This window comes from Epinephelus lanceolatus, chromosome 5 (genome assembly GCF_041903045.1).
Source record: "Epinephelus lanceolatus isolate andai-2023 chromosome 5, ASM4190304v1, whole genome shotgun sequence".
NCBI classification, from domain to species: Eukaryota; Metazoa; Chordata; class Actinopteri; order Perciformes; family Serranidae; genus Epinephelus; species Epinephelus lanceolatus.
The window spans coordinates 37,427,014-37,445,619 of NC_135738.1; the positions used below are offsets into that span (position 1 = coordinate 37,427,014).

An 18,606-nucleotide genomic window follows, 5' to 3' on the forward strand; every position below is an offset into this window, starting at 1 on the left:
CTGAGTGTCTCAAACATACAGAGCGAACACACAATCTGTCCCAGGACTGTGTTTATGGCCGCACTTCCTCTGCCTTGAAGCTCAGCGCCAACATTTGCTCTGTGCTCCTTCAGGAACAGCATGAAGGCATTTAGAGGCTTCTTCACGTACGGCCCCTCGTTTGACTGCTCTTCCTCGCGCTTTCTTTTTCTACAGGAAAAACAGAGTAAGAGGTCATGTTACTGATGTTACTTTAGAGAGAAACATTAAGATAAGCAGAATAATACAAACATTAATCCTGTCTGTGCTGTGTTGTTAATTTAAACTCATAAAAAGAGACCAATAATAATAATATTCATGTAGGCATTTTGGTGGACGCATTAAAGACATCTGAAATCAAACTACAGCTGCTAGATATTAAATATAAGATGACTGTGATCCGTTCATGAGTCTGGCGTATTCATAGCCTGTGGGGAGAAAACTTACTTTGAACTGGAGGTGTTCAGTGGAGGAACAGCAGGAACGGGAAGAGCAAAATGTCCCTCTGGCACCTTGTACAACACCCCTCCATTCCTATGCAGATAAAGAGAGACAGATGAGCACATTAGATAACAGACAGAGTGTATGTGACAACACAAGCAGAAGCTCAATAACTGTGTACACTTGTGTTTGTTTGTTCTATTTATGTGTGTGGTACTTACAGCACTCCAACGAAGCGCAGGCTCTGGCCGTCAGGGAGTCTAGGCACTGGCACACTGTTATACTGGAGAGTCAAACACACACACAGTGCAGGTGATGAGACAAGCTGCAATAATGTCATCTGACCACCAGGTGTCAGGATTTACACTGCATTTAAATTATAAAAACTGTGAAGAATTCTGTGAAGTAAAATCACATCTAAAGAACCTACACCACATAGTTGCTGTTGAGGGTCACAGGGGTCAGGAGTGTATATTCATGGTTAGGTCAGGTGACCACATTTCAAAACACAAGGGCCTAGTTAATGCTTTTATGCAAAACCATATCTTTGAGGCATTGAGAGGAAGTGGGAAACATACAGTAGGGAAGTAAAATTCTGCAACATGCTAGTGTGTGCGGTTAACCAGGGTCTGCTGTCAGGACATCATCAACAGGACACTGATACGGCAATTGATAATAATCCAGCATTGATAATATCCTTCTGCTACAAGGATGCTACTAAACCTGCTACAACCAAACAGTGAAGATGTTCAGAGTGTGTGTGGTTAACCGGGTGTCTTACTGAGTGTGCAGTAGCAGTAGCAGGCTGACAGATAACTGGTGCTGTCTGTGGCAGAGGACCAGCTACTGCAGGCTGACTGACAACTGCCACGGCTGGGATGTTACCAAAAGGCCAATGATATGGCAGGTACTGTGGAGAGAGAGCCATAAAACACACACTCAATATAGCATTTCACAAACCAACAGTCAAACACAATACTGGAGATCTGCTTTATCAGACTGTCCAATGAAAATCATATCGAGCACCACAGGAACATGTTACTGTGAGACTAGAGAGATTCTGTTTGCTTGTGCGTATCATCCTTGAGTGTTCAAATCCTCATAAAATCACTCGCATGATAATGAGGAGACTGTATTAGCGATTAACATAATCAAGGATGGGAAAGTCACCATCACCATGTGGGTCATCTACATAAAACTTGTCTGGTTTCTTGCTTATAGAAAGAAACATTCAAATTTGCCTTTTTTCTTTCCTTGTTTTGGCATGAAGCATCAACTATTGACAAGTATCCGTATCAATACTGATCTGATCCTAATGAGTCCTGTCCCTGACCTCTACTTAGTATCTTACCTGTCCCTGGCTATATGCACCGGCCTGACCATGCAGGTGGACTGGCTGCATGATCCCCCCCCCCTGAGGCAAAGGTCCAGTGTACATTGTGGGAGCAGCCGTCCAAGAACTCTGCTGCTCAACCGTATGAGAAATTGCTCCCAGGGGCGTACAGTCACTGTGTCCTCCACGATGTCTCTCTGCCAGCTGAGGCTGGGTGATGAGCCCAGCATAGACAGGAGGAGGAAGTGAAGGTGGAGGAGACGGAGGGTTGGGAGCATTGGCCCTGGCAAAGATGTTGTTTGCCGTCTCCATCAGAGTGGGCATTAGCTCTCCTCTCTCCATCTCCTCAATGACTTGCTCCAACTCTCCAATAACATCCACTTTGGTAGTGGAGATGTTTTGTGGAGGAGGAGCAGCAGCAGGGTGACCAACTGCTGCTGTGGTTGGGACGCCATTTACAGGCTGCAGATTTGGCAGGTGCTGTGGGGAAAGAGGAAGGGTTGATAAACACAGTCAATATACCATTTCATAAACAAACACTCATCTTTAAATGCCCGTAACAGCACAATCTTTACTGTGAACGGACACAGAACACATAACAACACAATACATCAGACTGTCCAATGAAAATCATACAGAGCACCACAGGAACATATTACTGTGAGTGTAGAGAGATTATGTTTGCTTATGTCTATCATCCTTGAGTATTCAAATCTTTACCAAATCTGCTCCCAGGGTGATGAAATCCCCATATTCTTCACCCTGTGTTTCAGCTGACTGAAGCTGGGTGTTGATTCCCAGCTCAGCAAAGACAGGGGGAGGGGATGAAGGTGGAGAAGGTGGAGGGTTGGGTTCGTTGACCCTGGCGAGTGTTTGGTCCACGGTCGCCATCAGAGTGGAATGTTGCTCTCCCTTCTCCATCTCCTCGATGATACGCTGCAGCTCTCTTATGACATCCATTTTGGATGCAGGGAGGTTTGGCGTGACGCCTCTCCTCAGCTTGTCACTGGACCTCGTTGATGGTCACAGGACTCCTGACACACTATTACAGAAAGCTGGTTCGGAGACAAAGAGGAGAAACATTACATATTATAGCCTGTATTGTATTATACTCTTTCAGGGATTTGTTTTATGTTTTAGTTCACTACATTAATGCGACAGTTTCTTTACAAATATGGATTTTACACACAAAATATATGATCTGTTAGGAAAGATTTAACTACTAACCAACATATAAAGTTGTTATGACTTCACCTGGAGTAACAACATCATTAAACTGCTCATTACATACAAATGCATCAATAATACTCCAATATTTTAATGTAGCCTAAACAATACAATGACTCCTCTGTATTTAAATGCAGTAAGATCTGAAGGCAGCTGTAGCATTAGTATTTACAAATAATTTAAGTGGAACATCTGAATACAAGTGGTGTGCATTTATTCAAATGTTATTTTAAGCTAGTGGAGGATTTCCATGTTTGCGCTACACTGGCTTATATTTTAATTTCAGAGGTAACTTAAATGTTGTTTCCCCCCAGACCCCCCTGAAGGGTCACGGAGGCTGGCCATAGAAAATGGCGCCCTAATGTTGATTACGGCCCTGAGCTGAAGGATAATGTTTCTGTCGAGAGTAAAAACAACATTTTTAGCTAACGTTAGCTGTGTGTGATAGCTAAAAGTTAAAAAATATCCCAGCTAGCCTTAACTTTGTGCACCCAATCTGTTACTGCAAGTTGACAATGAACACAATCATGCACTGTAAACTTTACATTTGCTCCCCCTCAATCATTCCCCCATCCAGTTACTATTTCCAAATTCCCTCAAACCAAGGCAGGAATTATGATATGCTACATGTTATTGCCCAATTGTACATATTCGTATTCGCATATAGTTATGATTTTTTAAAATTCTCTCTGAACCCCAGACCCCCCGGCAGATTTGGTCACTAAATCCCTCGAACACAGAAGAATTTGGTGGATGAGGTGACATACATTTCATCAGGATTCTCCTACCTGTCGAAAGGGTTGAGAAAGCAACTGTTTTTGTGTTTAAGCCTTTATTTAAAGTTTGATCTTTGTCACCCTGAACACCACAGATGCACCTCCAGGCACTGGGTTGAAGATTTAGATTAAAGGACTCTGATAAGACTTTGAATATTGTATAGGCCCTACCAGTAATATGTCAGTGATGGGCAGAACCAATATGTGTGTAATATCTGCTGAACTGTGACATCTGTTGCAGCTATCCGCTTCATCTGAGTACATTTCTGAAAGTTTGGAGTACCTTTTGGTGAACTATATTAAATATTTATAAATATATATTTAATATATATATACATATATTATACATATATGGTATTAAAACATTTGACACAAGAAAATTAATAATGCTTACCAGAACGCCATTGATTGAGCTGATGCTGATGAAATGATACAAAACCAAATCAAAGGTCTGAAAATATGTAACTATGCCCCTCATATGCAGGTGGGATCCTTTGCTGGCCACTGTTTTAGTAAAGTATCCCTTCTGGCTGTAAGGGGCAGCAGGGGCAGACAGTGGAGCTGCAGGTGTCTTCCAGAAATTGCAAATGAAATGTGGGTCTGGGATTTACTGACCGGTGGGTGCTGTAGATGCAGGTTCAGGCCCTCAGCAGTCTGCCAGAACCTGAAGGTGGAGGAGGCTGCATAAACAATACTGACTGTGATGCTGATCTTCCAGAATGAGCTCTTCTTCCTCCCACTCGTCTGATCTCTGGGTGGATCAGGCTGGTGTACAGCAGTATGAGATATTTGTAGTGTCTCAGTGTCTGGCCATAAATGTGCAGTTAATCTGATGTTTGAATGCATGTTAGAAATGATCAGGCCTCACCGAGTGAGAACTTGGATGTTATATCTGTGTAACGCAACATCTTTGTGGTTTTCTCCAGGCTCTGTTGGACTTCACAGACTTCCGGAGGCACCAGGAGCTGATGAAGGGCCAGGAGGATAATTCCTTTTATAAGAGCTGTGTACCAGCGATGCTTATTTCTCCTCTCCATGCAGAGACACTCCACCTGAGAATCTAGTGTTTTACATTTCCAACCATGCTCCCTTAAAAAGTCGGCCACTTATCTTGTTCTAGTACTTTGTACTTGTAAGCCACTTTTACTCAGTAAAGTCTGTCAGTCTCTGCAGTCATTAGATCAGTCATGTGACTCCACAAGAATTAGCATAAAACAGATACATCCATATCTGTGATCCTGGTGAATTTGTGTAACTTTGAAAGCTGTTTTCTTTTCACACTTTTCTAAATCATTATCGTTTTTATTTCAGTTTGCTAGCAGACATCTATACTCAGTTACTCTCTGAAATGTCACCCTTTATGAAGGGTTTATATGAATTATTTGCTTGTGTGTCTCTTAATTTCTAATAAGTCATCATGTCTGCAGTTAGAAATGTTAGTATGTTGATGAAGGATTGGCATACCAAAATATAGTATTATTAATGTCTTATGAATTATCTATAAGGAAAAGTAAATGACCTTTTTACCAATACTAAAGCCATTAATTAATGTTTGAAACCCCTTTACAAATGCTGAGTCATCAGAAAGTGGGACCAAAAAATTAAGCTATTAGTTTAATTTGAGAGATGCCACATAGTATTAACCACTGTAGATGACAGAGGCCTGTTTGGGCAGAAACTGTTGAGGCTGATTCATTATTAATAAAAGGAATCCAGGAAAAACTGGTTTAGATTTTTGACCTCATGTTTCAGGATTGAAGATACAAAATATTAACTACATTATAAATGACCACACGAGGGAGCTGTTCCATCAAAAATAGTCTTGTTGTCTTTCACAATAAACAGGCATTTTACATGTTAATATTAAATCAATAGTGAAGTTATCAAGTTAATTTCACAATATTTTACTTTCTATGTGAACAGCCACAGAGGTTTTTGGGTTTTACAAATGACCAATCAAGTTTCTCTTCCAGTTTACATCCATGTCTGTGCAAACATGAACCCTACACACACTTTAAGTTCTATACAATCAGCACAGTTTCAAAATTAGCGTCACCAATTGTGGCCCACAGTGTTTTATGCAGAATATTATGATGTCACAGTCAGGTTGACCTTTGACCTTTTGGATATAAAATGTCATCACTTCATCATTATATCCTATTAGACATTGGTGTGAGGTTTTGTCATGATTAGTGAAGGAATTATTGAGTTATATCCAAAAACATGTTTTGTGAGGTCACACTGACCTTGACCTTTGACCTAGTACCACCAAATTCTAATCAGCTTATTGTTCAATCCATGTCGACGTCTGTATCAAATTTAAAGAAATTTCCATCAAGTTAGTCTTGAGATGTCTTGTTTACTAGACAATGTGACCTTTGACCTCTGATCACCAAAATCTCATCAGTTCATCACTGAGTCTAAGTGCCAGATTTGGAGAAATTCCCTCAAGGCATTTTTGAGAATGGGACGTACGAATGGACGGACGACTTGGAAACATAATGCCTCCAGCTATAGCTATCGTCAGCACAGAGGCATAAAGATAGTGACATTTAATTTGGAGATGCCTCCAGATGTTGTCACTCAACCTCTGAACCTGTATGAGTATTATGTGATGTGCAGACTGAAAAGATTAACATAGCAACATACTGTAGCCTTTATGCTCTGTGGATCCCAATAGAGGATCACTCCTGATTGGTTTAAATCTCTCCTAACATGAAATACATTTAGCCTACAGGGACAAAACTGCTAAAAACAACAAACAGTAGGACAACCCAACAACCTTGGATGGGCACATCCATCAACATGTCTGCATTACATCACAGGCATGATGGAAATGTAAAGAACATGAAAGATATTTGAGCTGGTATAAATAAAGTCTGATTTAGCCTCATCTCTGCTTAAAACACACAAAACAGCACCATCCAGTGTTCTTTTGGACTGCTGAATAAACAGTGTGTTGAATATTCTAGTTGCCAGCCTGCAGATCACATCACATCCAGTGCAGGTTTTTCATTGTTAAATGAGGACTTTTATATGTCTGTGTTCTGACAGTCCTCTGCTCAGGGTGAGCTAAGATGAATAAGATGGGGAATGATGGGTATATTCTGAGAAATAGATCCTACCTGACAGGAGGACCTCATTCACAGTATTTACACTATGGTCAATACTGCTCCTAACTATTTTGATTATTGTCAGAATGAGCTACCCTGATTTAAGTTTTTGACAGACTATATTTCCCACTGAACAAAATGACGCAAAGTCTCTTCATCCTGACTGCCCTCCTCTGTGCGCACATGGGGGAAGTTTGCCCCTCTCTGAAGGAAATCTCTTCATTTTAACCCAAACCTCGACTCTTACCTAAACTTAACAAACACAAACACCCATCTCTGATAGCAACTTCTCTAGGACAGTGTCTCAGTACCGCCCTCAGTGCTCTTTCTCTGCAAATGAAATGAAACTAGAAGAAAAGCGGATGACTGTCACTTTCTTTCACCAAAACATACAAATCAGCACATTCAACCATATGCACCCATAACCACTTGTGACGCCCACAGATGACGACTCTGATGTAGTGTGACACAAAACACACTTTTATAAGTTTAATAAGCATCTATATTCTATAGCCATCCGCAGTTTCATTTGTCTTCATTTAAAGGTAATAATTTATGACTAGGTGTGTCAGCGTGACTCTGCTTGTTGTCGTTTTTCATCATGCTGCTGTGTTTAGGTTTCGTTTTCCATTCCTCCCAGCAGACTTTGTGTTCACTGTAAGTTTCGTTTCTGAGTCCTACAAATCAGCTGTCGGTGCTGCAGAGCACTGTGACAACATGTTTTCATGGGGAGAGGACAGTCAGCGGGGCTTTCGGTTAAAGGATGGCTCACATATCGACAGTACAACAGATGATGGAATCCGTCATGTAAACCTCGGTTATCACATCACGGTTCTGTCGGCAGGTCACAATGTGCTGGCTTTTGTCAAAAGTAATGGGAACTCCTTCATCATTCGCACAAATGAGAGCAAAGATGGGAGAAGAGTCAAAGGAAAGCAGAGTGAGTATCAGTCTTGATAATCTGTTATTGCATGTATTTATTCGCATAAGTTAAAACTCTTGGAAAAGTTTCATTTGCAGTAATGATGACACATAAGCCGCTGCATCACTTCATGTGTCCTGTGTTCTTTTCAGAGTTTGTGAAGTTTAAGGAGAAGATTGAGGCTGTGAGTTGTGGTGATGATCTGGTCACACTGCTGTCTGAGACAGGGAAAGTTCTCTGTGTGGACACAACTCGCACTTACATTCCTAGGTAAGGAGAAACTAAAATTATGTGTCAGCAATTTTGTAAAACATGACTCTTAAAAAAAAACTTGACATGGATTCATGTTAATCAGCTCTGAGTTAAATATGTGCGCTCTTTTGTTTTCTGTCTCTGTTTCTCTCAGGCCTGTGGAAGCTTTGTGTAACATAGTGGTATCTCAGGTTGCTTGTGGGAGCCAGCATTCAGTCGCCCTGACTAAAGGTACAGTAGTACCGTATTATATCTGAGCATTGTGTCTCCACCCAAAAACAATGGGGATGAATACAACTCTATGTGTGGTCCTCAGAGTATCAAAGGTCCAGTATGTATGATTTAGGCAACACATTCTCACTCCGACCTTGTCACATATTGACGTTCTGGTCATGGACTTTCCAAGTCCACATACGACGTGCAAGGTACCCTGGGTGCGTTAGTTGTTGACGTTCTTGGACACCGTGTCAAGTTCTGCCTGTTACATGCATTGTCTTCTTTCAAGATACACTTGAACTCAACTCACTATGACAGTACAACACTGCAAATTGGCAATTCTTTTCCTTCAACAACAAACACATATGGTGATGATGTCACTGATTGATGTCTGTATTTACTTTATACTATCAGCATTCAGTACATAGAATTGAATAAGTCAGTGCATTGACATGTGACAAAACTAGATATTGTAAACCTTAACTTTTGTGTAGAAGAAAATAAATTATGCACCAGCAGTGGCTGATGTCAGGAAGGTGTTTGACAAAGCAGATCACATTTTTGTAGACTGCACTACTGAGCTAACAGAGTCATGGTGATTTCTCTGCAGATGGTCAGGTGTACACATGGGGCCAGGACTCCAGGGGCCAGCTGGGTCTGGGGAGGAGGAAGCTCGGCGCCAGTTCACCCCAACACCTTCGATCTCTGTCAGCGATACCCCTGGTCCAGATTGCTGCAGGGGGAGAGCAGAGCTTCGCCCTCTCTGTCTCTGGAGGTGTGTTCGGCTGGGGCAGAAACAACTGTGGACAGCTCGGGCTGGGAGACACAACAGGTACAGTAGTAACAAGTTAGATTTCTATTTGCTTTACTTGATTCTTTATTCAACTTGTCTCTTTTGCACATCTTTAAAGATGATTTCTTTAAACAATAACAAACTTATTTATACTACAGTATTTCCATGACATTTAAACCTGAAGGTTAATTTTGTCTCTGTAGACAGAAATACACCGACTCCTGTTCATTGTCTGAACATGAAGAAATCTATTCACATCTCCTGTGGAAAGGACCACACTGCTGTTTTGACAAAGGTCTGATTCCTGATTTGTTATTTTTCCTCAGCTGGTCCTTTGTAACTTATCACAATTTTAGATATCACATTAAATGTTACTGGAAAGTTTTTAAATATTCTGATGTTGTAACCAATAACCACACACATTTTATTGCTGGAAAAAGACTCTTACTCTATGAATTTACTCACCAAATAACACCTGTATACAAATGGAATGATGTAATAGGTTTTAGGTTTGATTCATCATTTAATCCAGTGGCCATTTTTGAAGGCCCCTGTGGTGAAAATATTAGTGTGGAACGTTAAATAGTTCATCTTTAAAACACTGAAGTAGGGCTGCAACTAACGATTATTTTCATTGTGGACTAATCTGTCCATCATTCCTTTGATTAGTCAACTTTTCATTTTATTGAAAAATGTGTTAAAATGTTAGAAGAATGTCGGCATGTCTCTCCCAAACCCCAAATTATGTCATCTAATGTCTTGTTTCGTACTCACACCAAAGGGTTTTAGTTCACCGTTATGGGAGAGTGTGTAAAGCCACTTTGAACATAAGAAGCTGCAATAAGAGTATTTTGGGGTACTTTTATAGTACTGAAAAATGAAATGAGGTAATGAAAAATGACTGAAACCGATTAGTTGACTACTAAAATAGTCAACGATTATTTTAATAGTCGATTAGTCATTGATTAGACGACTAATCATTGCAGCCCTACATTGAAGCAAGTCAACCATAGGCAACACTTTCAGCTGAAATGTGGTGTTAGCTCGTGGGCAAATAGCAAACATTCCAGTGGCTAACGTTAGCTTGTGAGTAGTCCTGACAGCGGTTAGCTAGCTAGCTAGCTGTAGCATATAGCATACTTAAGCAAGCAGTGAAGATAAGAGTAACTAGACTTAACTGAAACAGTAAAGTTACAGGATGTAAAACCAAATGAAATTTTAAAAAAATAAGTAAAAATAAACTTAAGTGGGACTTTAACTGTGGTGATGCTGTTGCTTCCTCAGACTGGTGCAGTGTTTACTTTTGGCTCCAGTCAGTATGGACAGCTTGGGCACAACTCATTCAACGATGAACTACGACCTCGGCTTGTTGCAGAGCTCTGGGGGGCAAAGGTCACCAGGATTGCTTGTGGACGGTACAGTGTATTACCTTTCATAATGCAGTAGTTAAAGAGGCCTGGAAAGTTGTCAGTCAAAAGGCATTCATGTCTCTGATGTTGTTTGTAATATACCACCTCTTCAGACATCACACATTAGTGTTGACAGACTCAAAGAAGGTCTACTCCTTTGGGTGTGGAGAGCAGGGGCAGCTGGGACATGGAGAGGAGAGTCATCCATCTGTGCCGCTACCTGTTCAACTGCCACAGGGTAACTAGATAAGTAAAATAAATCATGTGAATGCATTGAATGGTTTCACAAAAGAACTTACACTTTATCCATTATTATTTCAGACACTGCTGATGATGCTAAAATTAGAAACATCTTCGCAGGAGAAAACTGTTCATTTGCAACATGCACATCTAATGAGGTACCAGCACACATAGACATGGTACAGACCATGATGGTCGGGGTTATAATGATGTGAACCTCATCTCATCTTGTTTATTTCACAGGACATTCATGAGGACTCAAACACTGACAGTGTCAACAATGTAACACAACATTGTCTCGACAACATGATTGACAAATGGATCTCTGAATGTGACTTAAAGTCATGGAAAAAGATAAAACAGTAAGTGTATTGCATCTGCAGTTTTCAGTATGTTAAATAGCCGGATGTTTTATAACTCTCATTCATTTGTTTTTCATCTGGATCAAAAGCTATTAACCCTGTTTTCTCAGTGCAGTGGACTAAAACTGTTGAATCTTTGCAGGCAAATTCACAAGATGTTTTCCTCTGCATCCTGTGTGAATGCAAGCTTTCTTGAGCAAAGGTAAACATAGCGTTTCTGTGCATGATCTTCACTTCAGCACAACCTCTCAGAGCTGATGATATGGATTTAAGCTTTGTCTTTTCTTCTTTGTGTTTTAGCAAAGACAAACATTTCCAGACCTCACCAAAGTACTCTGGCTTAAACTTGAAACTTGCACGACTTGCTTTCAAGAAACTGGTGAAGAAGGACGATGTTTTCGCAGAGGTATGAAACTGAAATGTCTGTAACGTGTATGAAAGGTTTTGTTTTCTCAAAGTTATTGATTTAAGTGCTGTAGTTAAAAATGTATTCCCGATATTTCTCTTTTGCTTTTCAAACAGGTCGAGGCTGCTGTCCTGCACCTGCTTCCCTCTCTTGATAAAAAGCCAGTGAGTGTGGAGGGATTGAGGATCTTCCTGCTTCTCAATGAGCTCCTACATGCGATCCAGAGACACAAACGGCGTCAAACAAGCACAAAGCTCGCTGAGGCGGTCGCTGCTGCTGTAGTAAACTTGTCTGCTGACAGCCTGCAGGTCATAGGTACTGTCACCACCACACGTCACATCATCATTATTTTTATGCTATTGTTTTTTAAATATATATTATAAATACATTGAATATATTATATTACATATTAAAGTTGCAGTCTTTGAGTTTGAGTCATAAAATCAAACTATTTTTATTACAAGTTATTGTTGGTATATTTTCTGCAGTCATTCAATGTATTTACAATCAGATATAAGTTATAATTGGTAGTGGCAGTGTCCGCCATTCCTGTTTTGGATCCAGCATGAGGAATACACAGGAAACGATGCATGCATGTAATCCTGCACAATTTGATCTCATTTATACAACAACCTCACTCTTTATTATTTACTCTCTTTACATCATGTCAGAGCTGTGTTATGTTACTGCCATTGCTGCTGTTTCTTCAGATTACAAGCATGCAACAGGAAAAACTACTGTGAAGCTGTCACAGGAAAATGTCACAGGAAGTGCAGTATATTTGTCATCATGGTTAGCACTGACCTCAATCACTTCTCCATCGTGTGTGTGTGTGTGTGTGTGTGTGTGTGTGTGTAAGTTTAGTTTAGTTCATTTAGTCCTTTGCAAGGAAATTCTTTTTACAGTCAGTGCAAAAACATTAACAGACAAACAGGGGTTACATGACGTTGACAATTACACAGACATACAAACACACCACAGGCTGGAACATTGTCAGACAGATGTTATTCATACATTTAGGGCACGTATAGCTGCAGGAATGAAACTCTTGTTGAACTTGGCTTTTTTGCACAGAGGCAGCCTGTACCTACGGCCGGAGGGGAGGGGAATGTGTTGGTGGAGTGGATGGTCAGGGTCCTGTGTGATTGCAAGTGCTTTACGGGTCAGAGATGAGGTGACACTGTCAGATAGGTTAGGAGTAGTTAAGCCAATGATTTTGCTTGCCAGATGGGTTACTTTAAAAAGTTTGTTTCTATTAACAACAGTGAGCATGGGGAAGAAGCAGATGGCACTATACAACAGAACCGGCTCAACAATGCTGCGGTACAGAAGGAGGAGGAGTTGGGGTTGAACAGACAGGTGTCAGAGTTTGCGTATAGCCGTGAGTCTCTGTTGGCAGCGTTTGTAAATTTCCGTGGTGTGTTGATTGAAGCTGAGGTTACTGTCCAGTGTGATGCCAAGATATTTGGACGACTCCACCTCCTCCACCTTCTCCCCGTTGATGAAGAGACTGTGTGTTTGTGTGTGAAGAAACAGCAGTAATGGCACTTACTTAAAAAAGAGCATGAACAGTAAAGAATCAGGCTGTGATCAGCCACGCTCAGCCTACCATGTTCAGGTTAGGTGATCCAGAGACAACACATGGCGGACTCCGCCACTACCAAGAACTAATTGCTGAATGTACATGGAATGACTATTGCAGAAGGAGGAGACGACAGGCTGCACACCTCCAACTCCTCAGCAGGATAACCAACTGTACTGTGGCCTGCTGTTGTGGGTAAAACTACTCAAGCTGTGTGCAGCATGAAATCAGATTGCAGTTGTAATTATTATTGACCGACATCTTGATTACTTAAAGCAATGTGAGTTTTTTTTGGAGCTGGACTGTGTATAAATACACCAGCTGCACTTCTGTGGTATTCCTGACAAACAAACTGCCTGAGTGTAATGAAACCACACTTGCTGTAACCCTGGTAACAGTAAGTGTCACCAAATCAACCAACACTGAAAATCAAGGATAATAACTTAAATAGGTCAAAGGTATGTCCTTGACATCCACTCAGTTATGAAATATTTCCTGCGACTAATGTCTGCAAATCTCCATGTTGTCTTCTTCAGGGGACTGGTGGTCCTCACTGTTGCCCTCCACCATGGTTAGACATGTTAAGGTGTGGAAGCAGGCCCTGTCAGTGATCCTGTCCTCTAAGTGTGTTCCTCGCAACTCTGGAGTCAGAAACCTGCTGCTAGTCCTCCAGTACATGTACAATGTTAGTATCAATTATGATACTAACCTTACAGCATAATCTTACAGCATAATTCTGAATCAGTAATCCTTCTTTCGTGCTTTTTACTTTGATGAACGTTTCACCTAATAAATGAAAAACTTGTTTTAAAGGCCAACAGCAGGATTGCAGAACCTCAAAAAATGCCAGACAGTGATTTCTGTTTGTCTATTGAGAAAGACTTTCTTCAGGAGGATCTACGGCTTTGGCGTTTACGGTCAAAACGCAAGGTAAAAAAAACACATGGCTAAATAGTTTGTGAGCTAAAGTCCATCTGTCTCCGTCTTTGTTTCTGTCACTTTTCAGCCACTGGCCAGTCATTAATCTGTGATCTTCAATGATTGTCTTTAACATGCTTGTTTTTTTTCCCTTGTAGAATGGGCATGCTGAGCCACTTATCCTCTGTAGCTTTCCGACTGTGATGGATCTGGAGTCAAAGAAATTTGTTTTTGACCTGAATGCTGATTGCACCAAGGTATGAAGCCCTGAACTGTGCCTCATGAGAGCAAGCCTCTACACACAATACTGTCAGGGTCGAGAAATCTTCAAGCAGCCATGTTGTGTTTTGTTTCTTAGTGTTAATTGCAGTATAATAGATTACTTGTTCTCCATGTAAGACTCACAGTGAAGTTTGCTGTCAGTTACACAACAATAAAATGAAATGAAATCTTGAACTTTATTCCAGGTGGAGGTGCTTGAACGCAAATTCTTGGATATGTTTTGGGAATTTGGTTTAATTCTCCCGCCGCCGGAAGATGTGCTCTTAAAACTGGACGTGAGGCAAGCATCAGTTTTGGAGGACACCTTTAAACAACTGGCTGCTGCTCGTCACAGTGACTACAAGTGTCCACTTTTGGTAAACATGTCGTTTCGATCTGATTGTTAAAGTCATACTAAAAAACTTGCATTGTGTTACTTTTGTGTAAACTTCTGTACCAGGAGGAATACTTTATGCCTTTTTGTCTTCTAGGTTGACTGGGGTGAAAAATTGACATTTGATGATGTACCGCTCTACATGAAAGACTTCTTTTATGAAGTGTTTCACGAGATGGTGTCAGCTGAGTCTGGGATGTTCATGTTCAACAACTCCAAAACGCTGGCATGGTTCCCCTCCAAAGTAAGACTTTAGTTCCTTATACAGGAAAAATTTAATGGTTTTCCTTTTGATGGTAATACATAATAATGAAATAATAATCAGTTCAGTTCTTAAGATCCAACCTCAGAAGAAATTATTATCCTATTTTCTGTTTTTCTGATATTAATTGTCTCTACCATGAACAGCAGCCAAAACAAGAGGACCAGCGATACTTCCAGTTTGGAGTTCTGTGTGGATTGGCTTTGTACAACAAGTGCATCATACACTTACCCTTCCCACTGGCTCTGTTCAAGAAGCTGCTGGGTGTTAAGCCTTCACTGAGCGATATGATAGAGTTCAGCCCATCTGTTGGAGAGTAAGAGGAAACTGATGTGTAAAGTTTTTTTTATTATTGGTGCTGATATCTCATAGCATACTTTAAAAACTGTAAAACATCTTCAAAGTTCAATATTTTTCCTTTTATTGTGTTTCAAGGAGTCTGCTGAACATCCTGGAAGACTACGAAGATGATGTCATAGAAAACCTCTACATGGATTTTTTTGTATGTTTTACAGATATTCAAAAGTTTGTCTCATTTATCCTCCGTCTGATGTCCAGCTCACAATCTATTATCACTTGCCAAAGCAGTGATATCACAATTTTTTTCTTTCTCATACCTGATCAACAGATCAGCTGGGACGGGACAGAGGTTGCGCTTGATCCTGAAAATCCTGAGAAGCCAGTGACAGGTCAAAATAAGTAAGGACCATGTGTGTACTTTTGTTACTTTCTTTTGTGTTTTGTCATTTGACTATGACTTCAAGAAACCATTTAATAAGTAGGTACAGGCGTACCTACAACTTGAAAATATAACCCAGAGACATAATAATTCAGTCATTTAAAGCTTCATTTTGTGTTGAATTTGTTGTGCCCTGTGGACAAAAGCAGTAGAGTTGACCAGAATAAAGACTGCGTTTTCTAAAGCAACACCACCTCATGTAGTAATGATTTTGACCTGGCTAACGTGTGCATTTTGCTTTGAAAGCGAGTGAAAAAAAGACACAGCTTATTTGTGTGCATGTACCCCATGTTTTGAAAGGCTTAGGTCTAGGTTCAGGTCTGACCCTTTGGCTGCATTTTCTCAGCTGTTTTTTTTTTAAAAAGCCCTCTTAAATAAAGGACAAGAGAGACAGCAAAGTTAAGATACTTCTTAAGTGATAAAAACAAGACTGAATAACCCCTTTGTAAAAAATCACTAATCACAGGTCTTTTACCTGTTAAGAAATGTGTGTTAAATCAAAGTATTTCTTTCTTCGTCTGACCTGGAGAATGTTACTCATGCTGTTATTTCATTTCAATTTATCAGTCTTTACTTTTGTAACTCTATAATCAGCACCTATTTTAAAAAGTCATTTAATCATCTGCAAACATTTTAATGCAGTCTTTTGCTGATTGAGCTGACAGTAAGGGATGCAAAACCTAATATCTTCAAAGCAATCTGTTAGGGCAGCCAAACTGCTACTATAAGTAGGGTTTTTAGGACTGGAAGATAAATTGCGTATCATCTGCATAGAAATGAAGAGCTATTATGTCTACTAATCATGTGTCCAAGGGGTGGCATGTAAAAGAGAGAGAATGAGGCCCAGAATCTCACTTTGCGGACCTTTTTGTTGACTCAAAACTTTATTTTGCTAAACAGGAAGGAGTTTGTGGATGCCTACGTGAATCATGCTTTCAATGCATCAGTGGAGAGTGTGTTTCAGGAGTTCAAGCGAGGCTTCTTCCAGGTGTGTGACTGGGATTTGGTGAAGCTCTTCAGACCAAAGGAGCTGCAGGAAGTGCTGGTGGGCAAAGACTTCCATGACTGGGCAAAGCTGAAACAGGTACAGTCTAAAACAAGAGCTCCTCATGGTCTTATTTCTCTGCAACTGCCACAGGTTTTTGGCTTCTTCATGCTTGATTTAAATGTTATAACAATTGTAAAAGTCTGTAACAGAAGTAATTGTAACAGTCTACTTCACTGTTATTAGAACACAGGTTATGAGGGGGAGTTCAATACCACACCACCACACCCCACCATACAGATGTTTTGGGAGGTTTTTGATGAACTAACTGAGGATCAGAGGAAAGCTTTCCTTTGTAAGTATTATACCTGATTCTACATATAAAAGCTATCACAATGTATTTTATTGTAAATCTGCAAGACTAGATTTGCTATATACGTATGAGCTGAATCAAGGGAAGGCAACTAATCAACCCAATCGCCGTTAAAAAATACTGGCATCGTACTTTTTCGCAAACCGTGGATATGTTACCTTTGTACGTTATTATGTGGTAAATATGGTGAAACTTTACATTTCAACAACGCTGTGGTCAAAGTGGTTAGGTTTAGGCACTAAAACCACTTGGTTATGGTGAGGAAAAGATCATGTTTGAGCTTAAAATACCTAGTTCTGGGGGCACTATCCCATCTTGAAACACAGTGATGACTAACTAAAACAACCAGTTTTGTTGTTTGTTGGCCTCAAACTGTGGTCTGCCACTTCACAGGCATCCCACCTGTTTGACACACCACCCACCTGGCACTGTCTCCTCCACATTACAAAGTCAGCTCATATACTCATTATTTTAGAAATATTGATCCGATACATATGAAACATAAAAAATGTACCACAATTCTGGTTTGCAGAAATGTAAAATGCAAACATTTTCTCCTGGTGACTGGTTGAAACTAATCAAATGGAATCTAATCAAGTCAATTATCAATATTTTTGTTGAGGTATTTCAGTCTAGATGGGTCATAACGATTTTACATTTACTGCTCTGTAAATCTGGTATCTGGGCTTTTGAGGGAAATACACTTGCACAGTAGATGATGTATTACCAACAACGATGGTTGCGTGGATTCAAAAAACAACTGTTCTACTTACCATGAGCAGTGATAAAATTTTGTCTGAATTTTCACTCTAACCTCAGGGAAGGGCAGTGCAAAGCACCATAAATTAATGAAAACGCAAGAAACTCATTGATTACTACTTTTCCCTCCTCTAGGGTTTGTGACTGGTTTTGACAGGGTGCCTGTTCTTGACATGGAAAAGATCAAGATGACAATCAAAGTCAGCCCAGCCCAGGACCTCTCCTACGACCAGCAGTACCCTGAAACACATACATGTTTCTCAGCCCTGGAGCTGCCCTTATACTCAACCAAAGAGATCATGAAAACCATGCTGACAGAGGCCCTGAGCAAAAACAGAAGAATCTGTGAATGATGGTGGGACTGTACTGTGACTGTCTCTGTACTGAACAGAGGACTTAACATGTAACACAGCAGTGCCTGTGTATAAGCAGACACCAAGGGTTTTAAACTCTCTACAATAATCGCATGTTTGGGTGTAAATAAAAAACACATGCCTCATAATGTATAACACTGATATAGATAGTATAGTGTTTGTAAATACATTGCAGGGAAGTCTTAAGTAAGTGATTTAATAATATTTCTTTTAACAAGTGTTACAACTCCTCAGATAATAAAGAGTGTGATAGAGTTTGTTATTCTGGGACCAAGTTGAATAAAGATCTGCACAAAATAAATGTGAACTGTAAAGCATACCCCTCTGTGTTATAAAGACTATGCATGTTTGTTATGTTTATCAAATGAGATTTCCCAAAACTTAAATATAATAATGTAAAATATTTGAAACGTAACATTTTTCATGGTGGTGCAATAAAGTATAAATTCTC

At 40.2% G+C, this 18,606-nt stretch overlaps 1 protein-coding gene across 3 annotated transcripts; it reads left to right on the forward strand.

The window, feature by feature from the left end:
* Positions 1–7,595: 7,595 nt before the first annotated feature.
* LOC117262530 (putative E3 ubiquitin-protein ligase HERC3) lies at positions 7,596–18,606 on the forward strand. Of its 3 annotated transcripts, none has more exons than XM_078168189.1 (23): positions 7,599–7,848; positions 7,983–8,100; positions 8,237–8,313; positions 8,909–9,130; positions 9,295–9,386; positions 10,376–10,506; positions 10,614–10,738; positions 10,822–10,898; positions 10,984–11,102; positions 11,245–11,304; positions 11,403–11,508; positions 11,625–11,823; positions 13,627–13,775; positions 13,904–14,020; positions 14,167–14,265; positions 14,476–14,646; positions 14,761–14,907; positions 15,075–15,241; positions 15,361–15,427; positions 15,554–15,624; positions 16,565–16,748; positions 16,896–17,004; positions 17,917–18,606. In XM_078168189.1, exons 1-23 carry the CDS (start codon positions 7,626–7,628, stop codon positions 18,132–18,134), a joined length of 3,048 nt encoding a protein of 1,015 aa, XP_078024315.1. In that variant the 5' UTR covers positions 7,599–7,625; the 3' UTR covers positions 18,135–18,606. The 3 variants fall into 3 exon arrangements, with proteins under 3 accessions (XP_078024316.1, XP_078024315.1, XP_078024314.1); XM_078168188.1 differs by having other exon boundaries at positions 7,600–7,848; positions 15,072–15,241; XM_078168190.1 differs by lacking the exons at positions 16,896–17,004; positions 17,917–18,606 and having other exon boundaries at positions 7,596–7,848; positions 15,072–15,241; positions 15,554–15,635; positions 16,565–16,701.

Excerpts from the sequence above, each read along its gene's own strand:
- LOC117262530 (XM_078168188.1), top strand. The coding sequence starts at position 7,626 with ATGTTTTCATGGGGAGAGGACAGTCAGCGGGGCTTTCGGTTAAAGGAT. Across the intron at positions 8,101-8,236 it reads ACTCGCACTTACATTCCTAG|GCCTGTGGAAGCTTTGTGTA; the intron begins GTAAGGAGAAAC and ends TGTTTCTCTCAG. Across the intron at positions 13,776-13,903 it reads TCCTCCAGTACATGTACAAT|GCCAACAGCAGGATTGCAGA; the intron begins GTTAGTATCAAT and ends CTTGTTTTAAAG.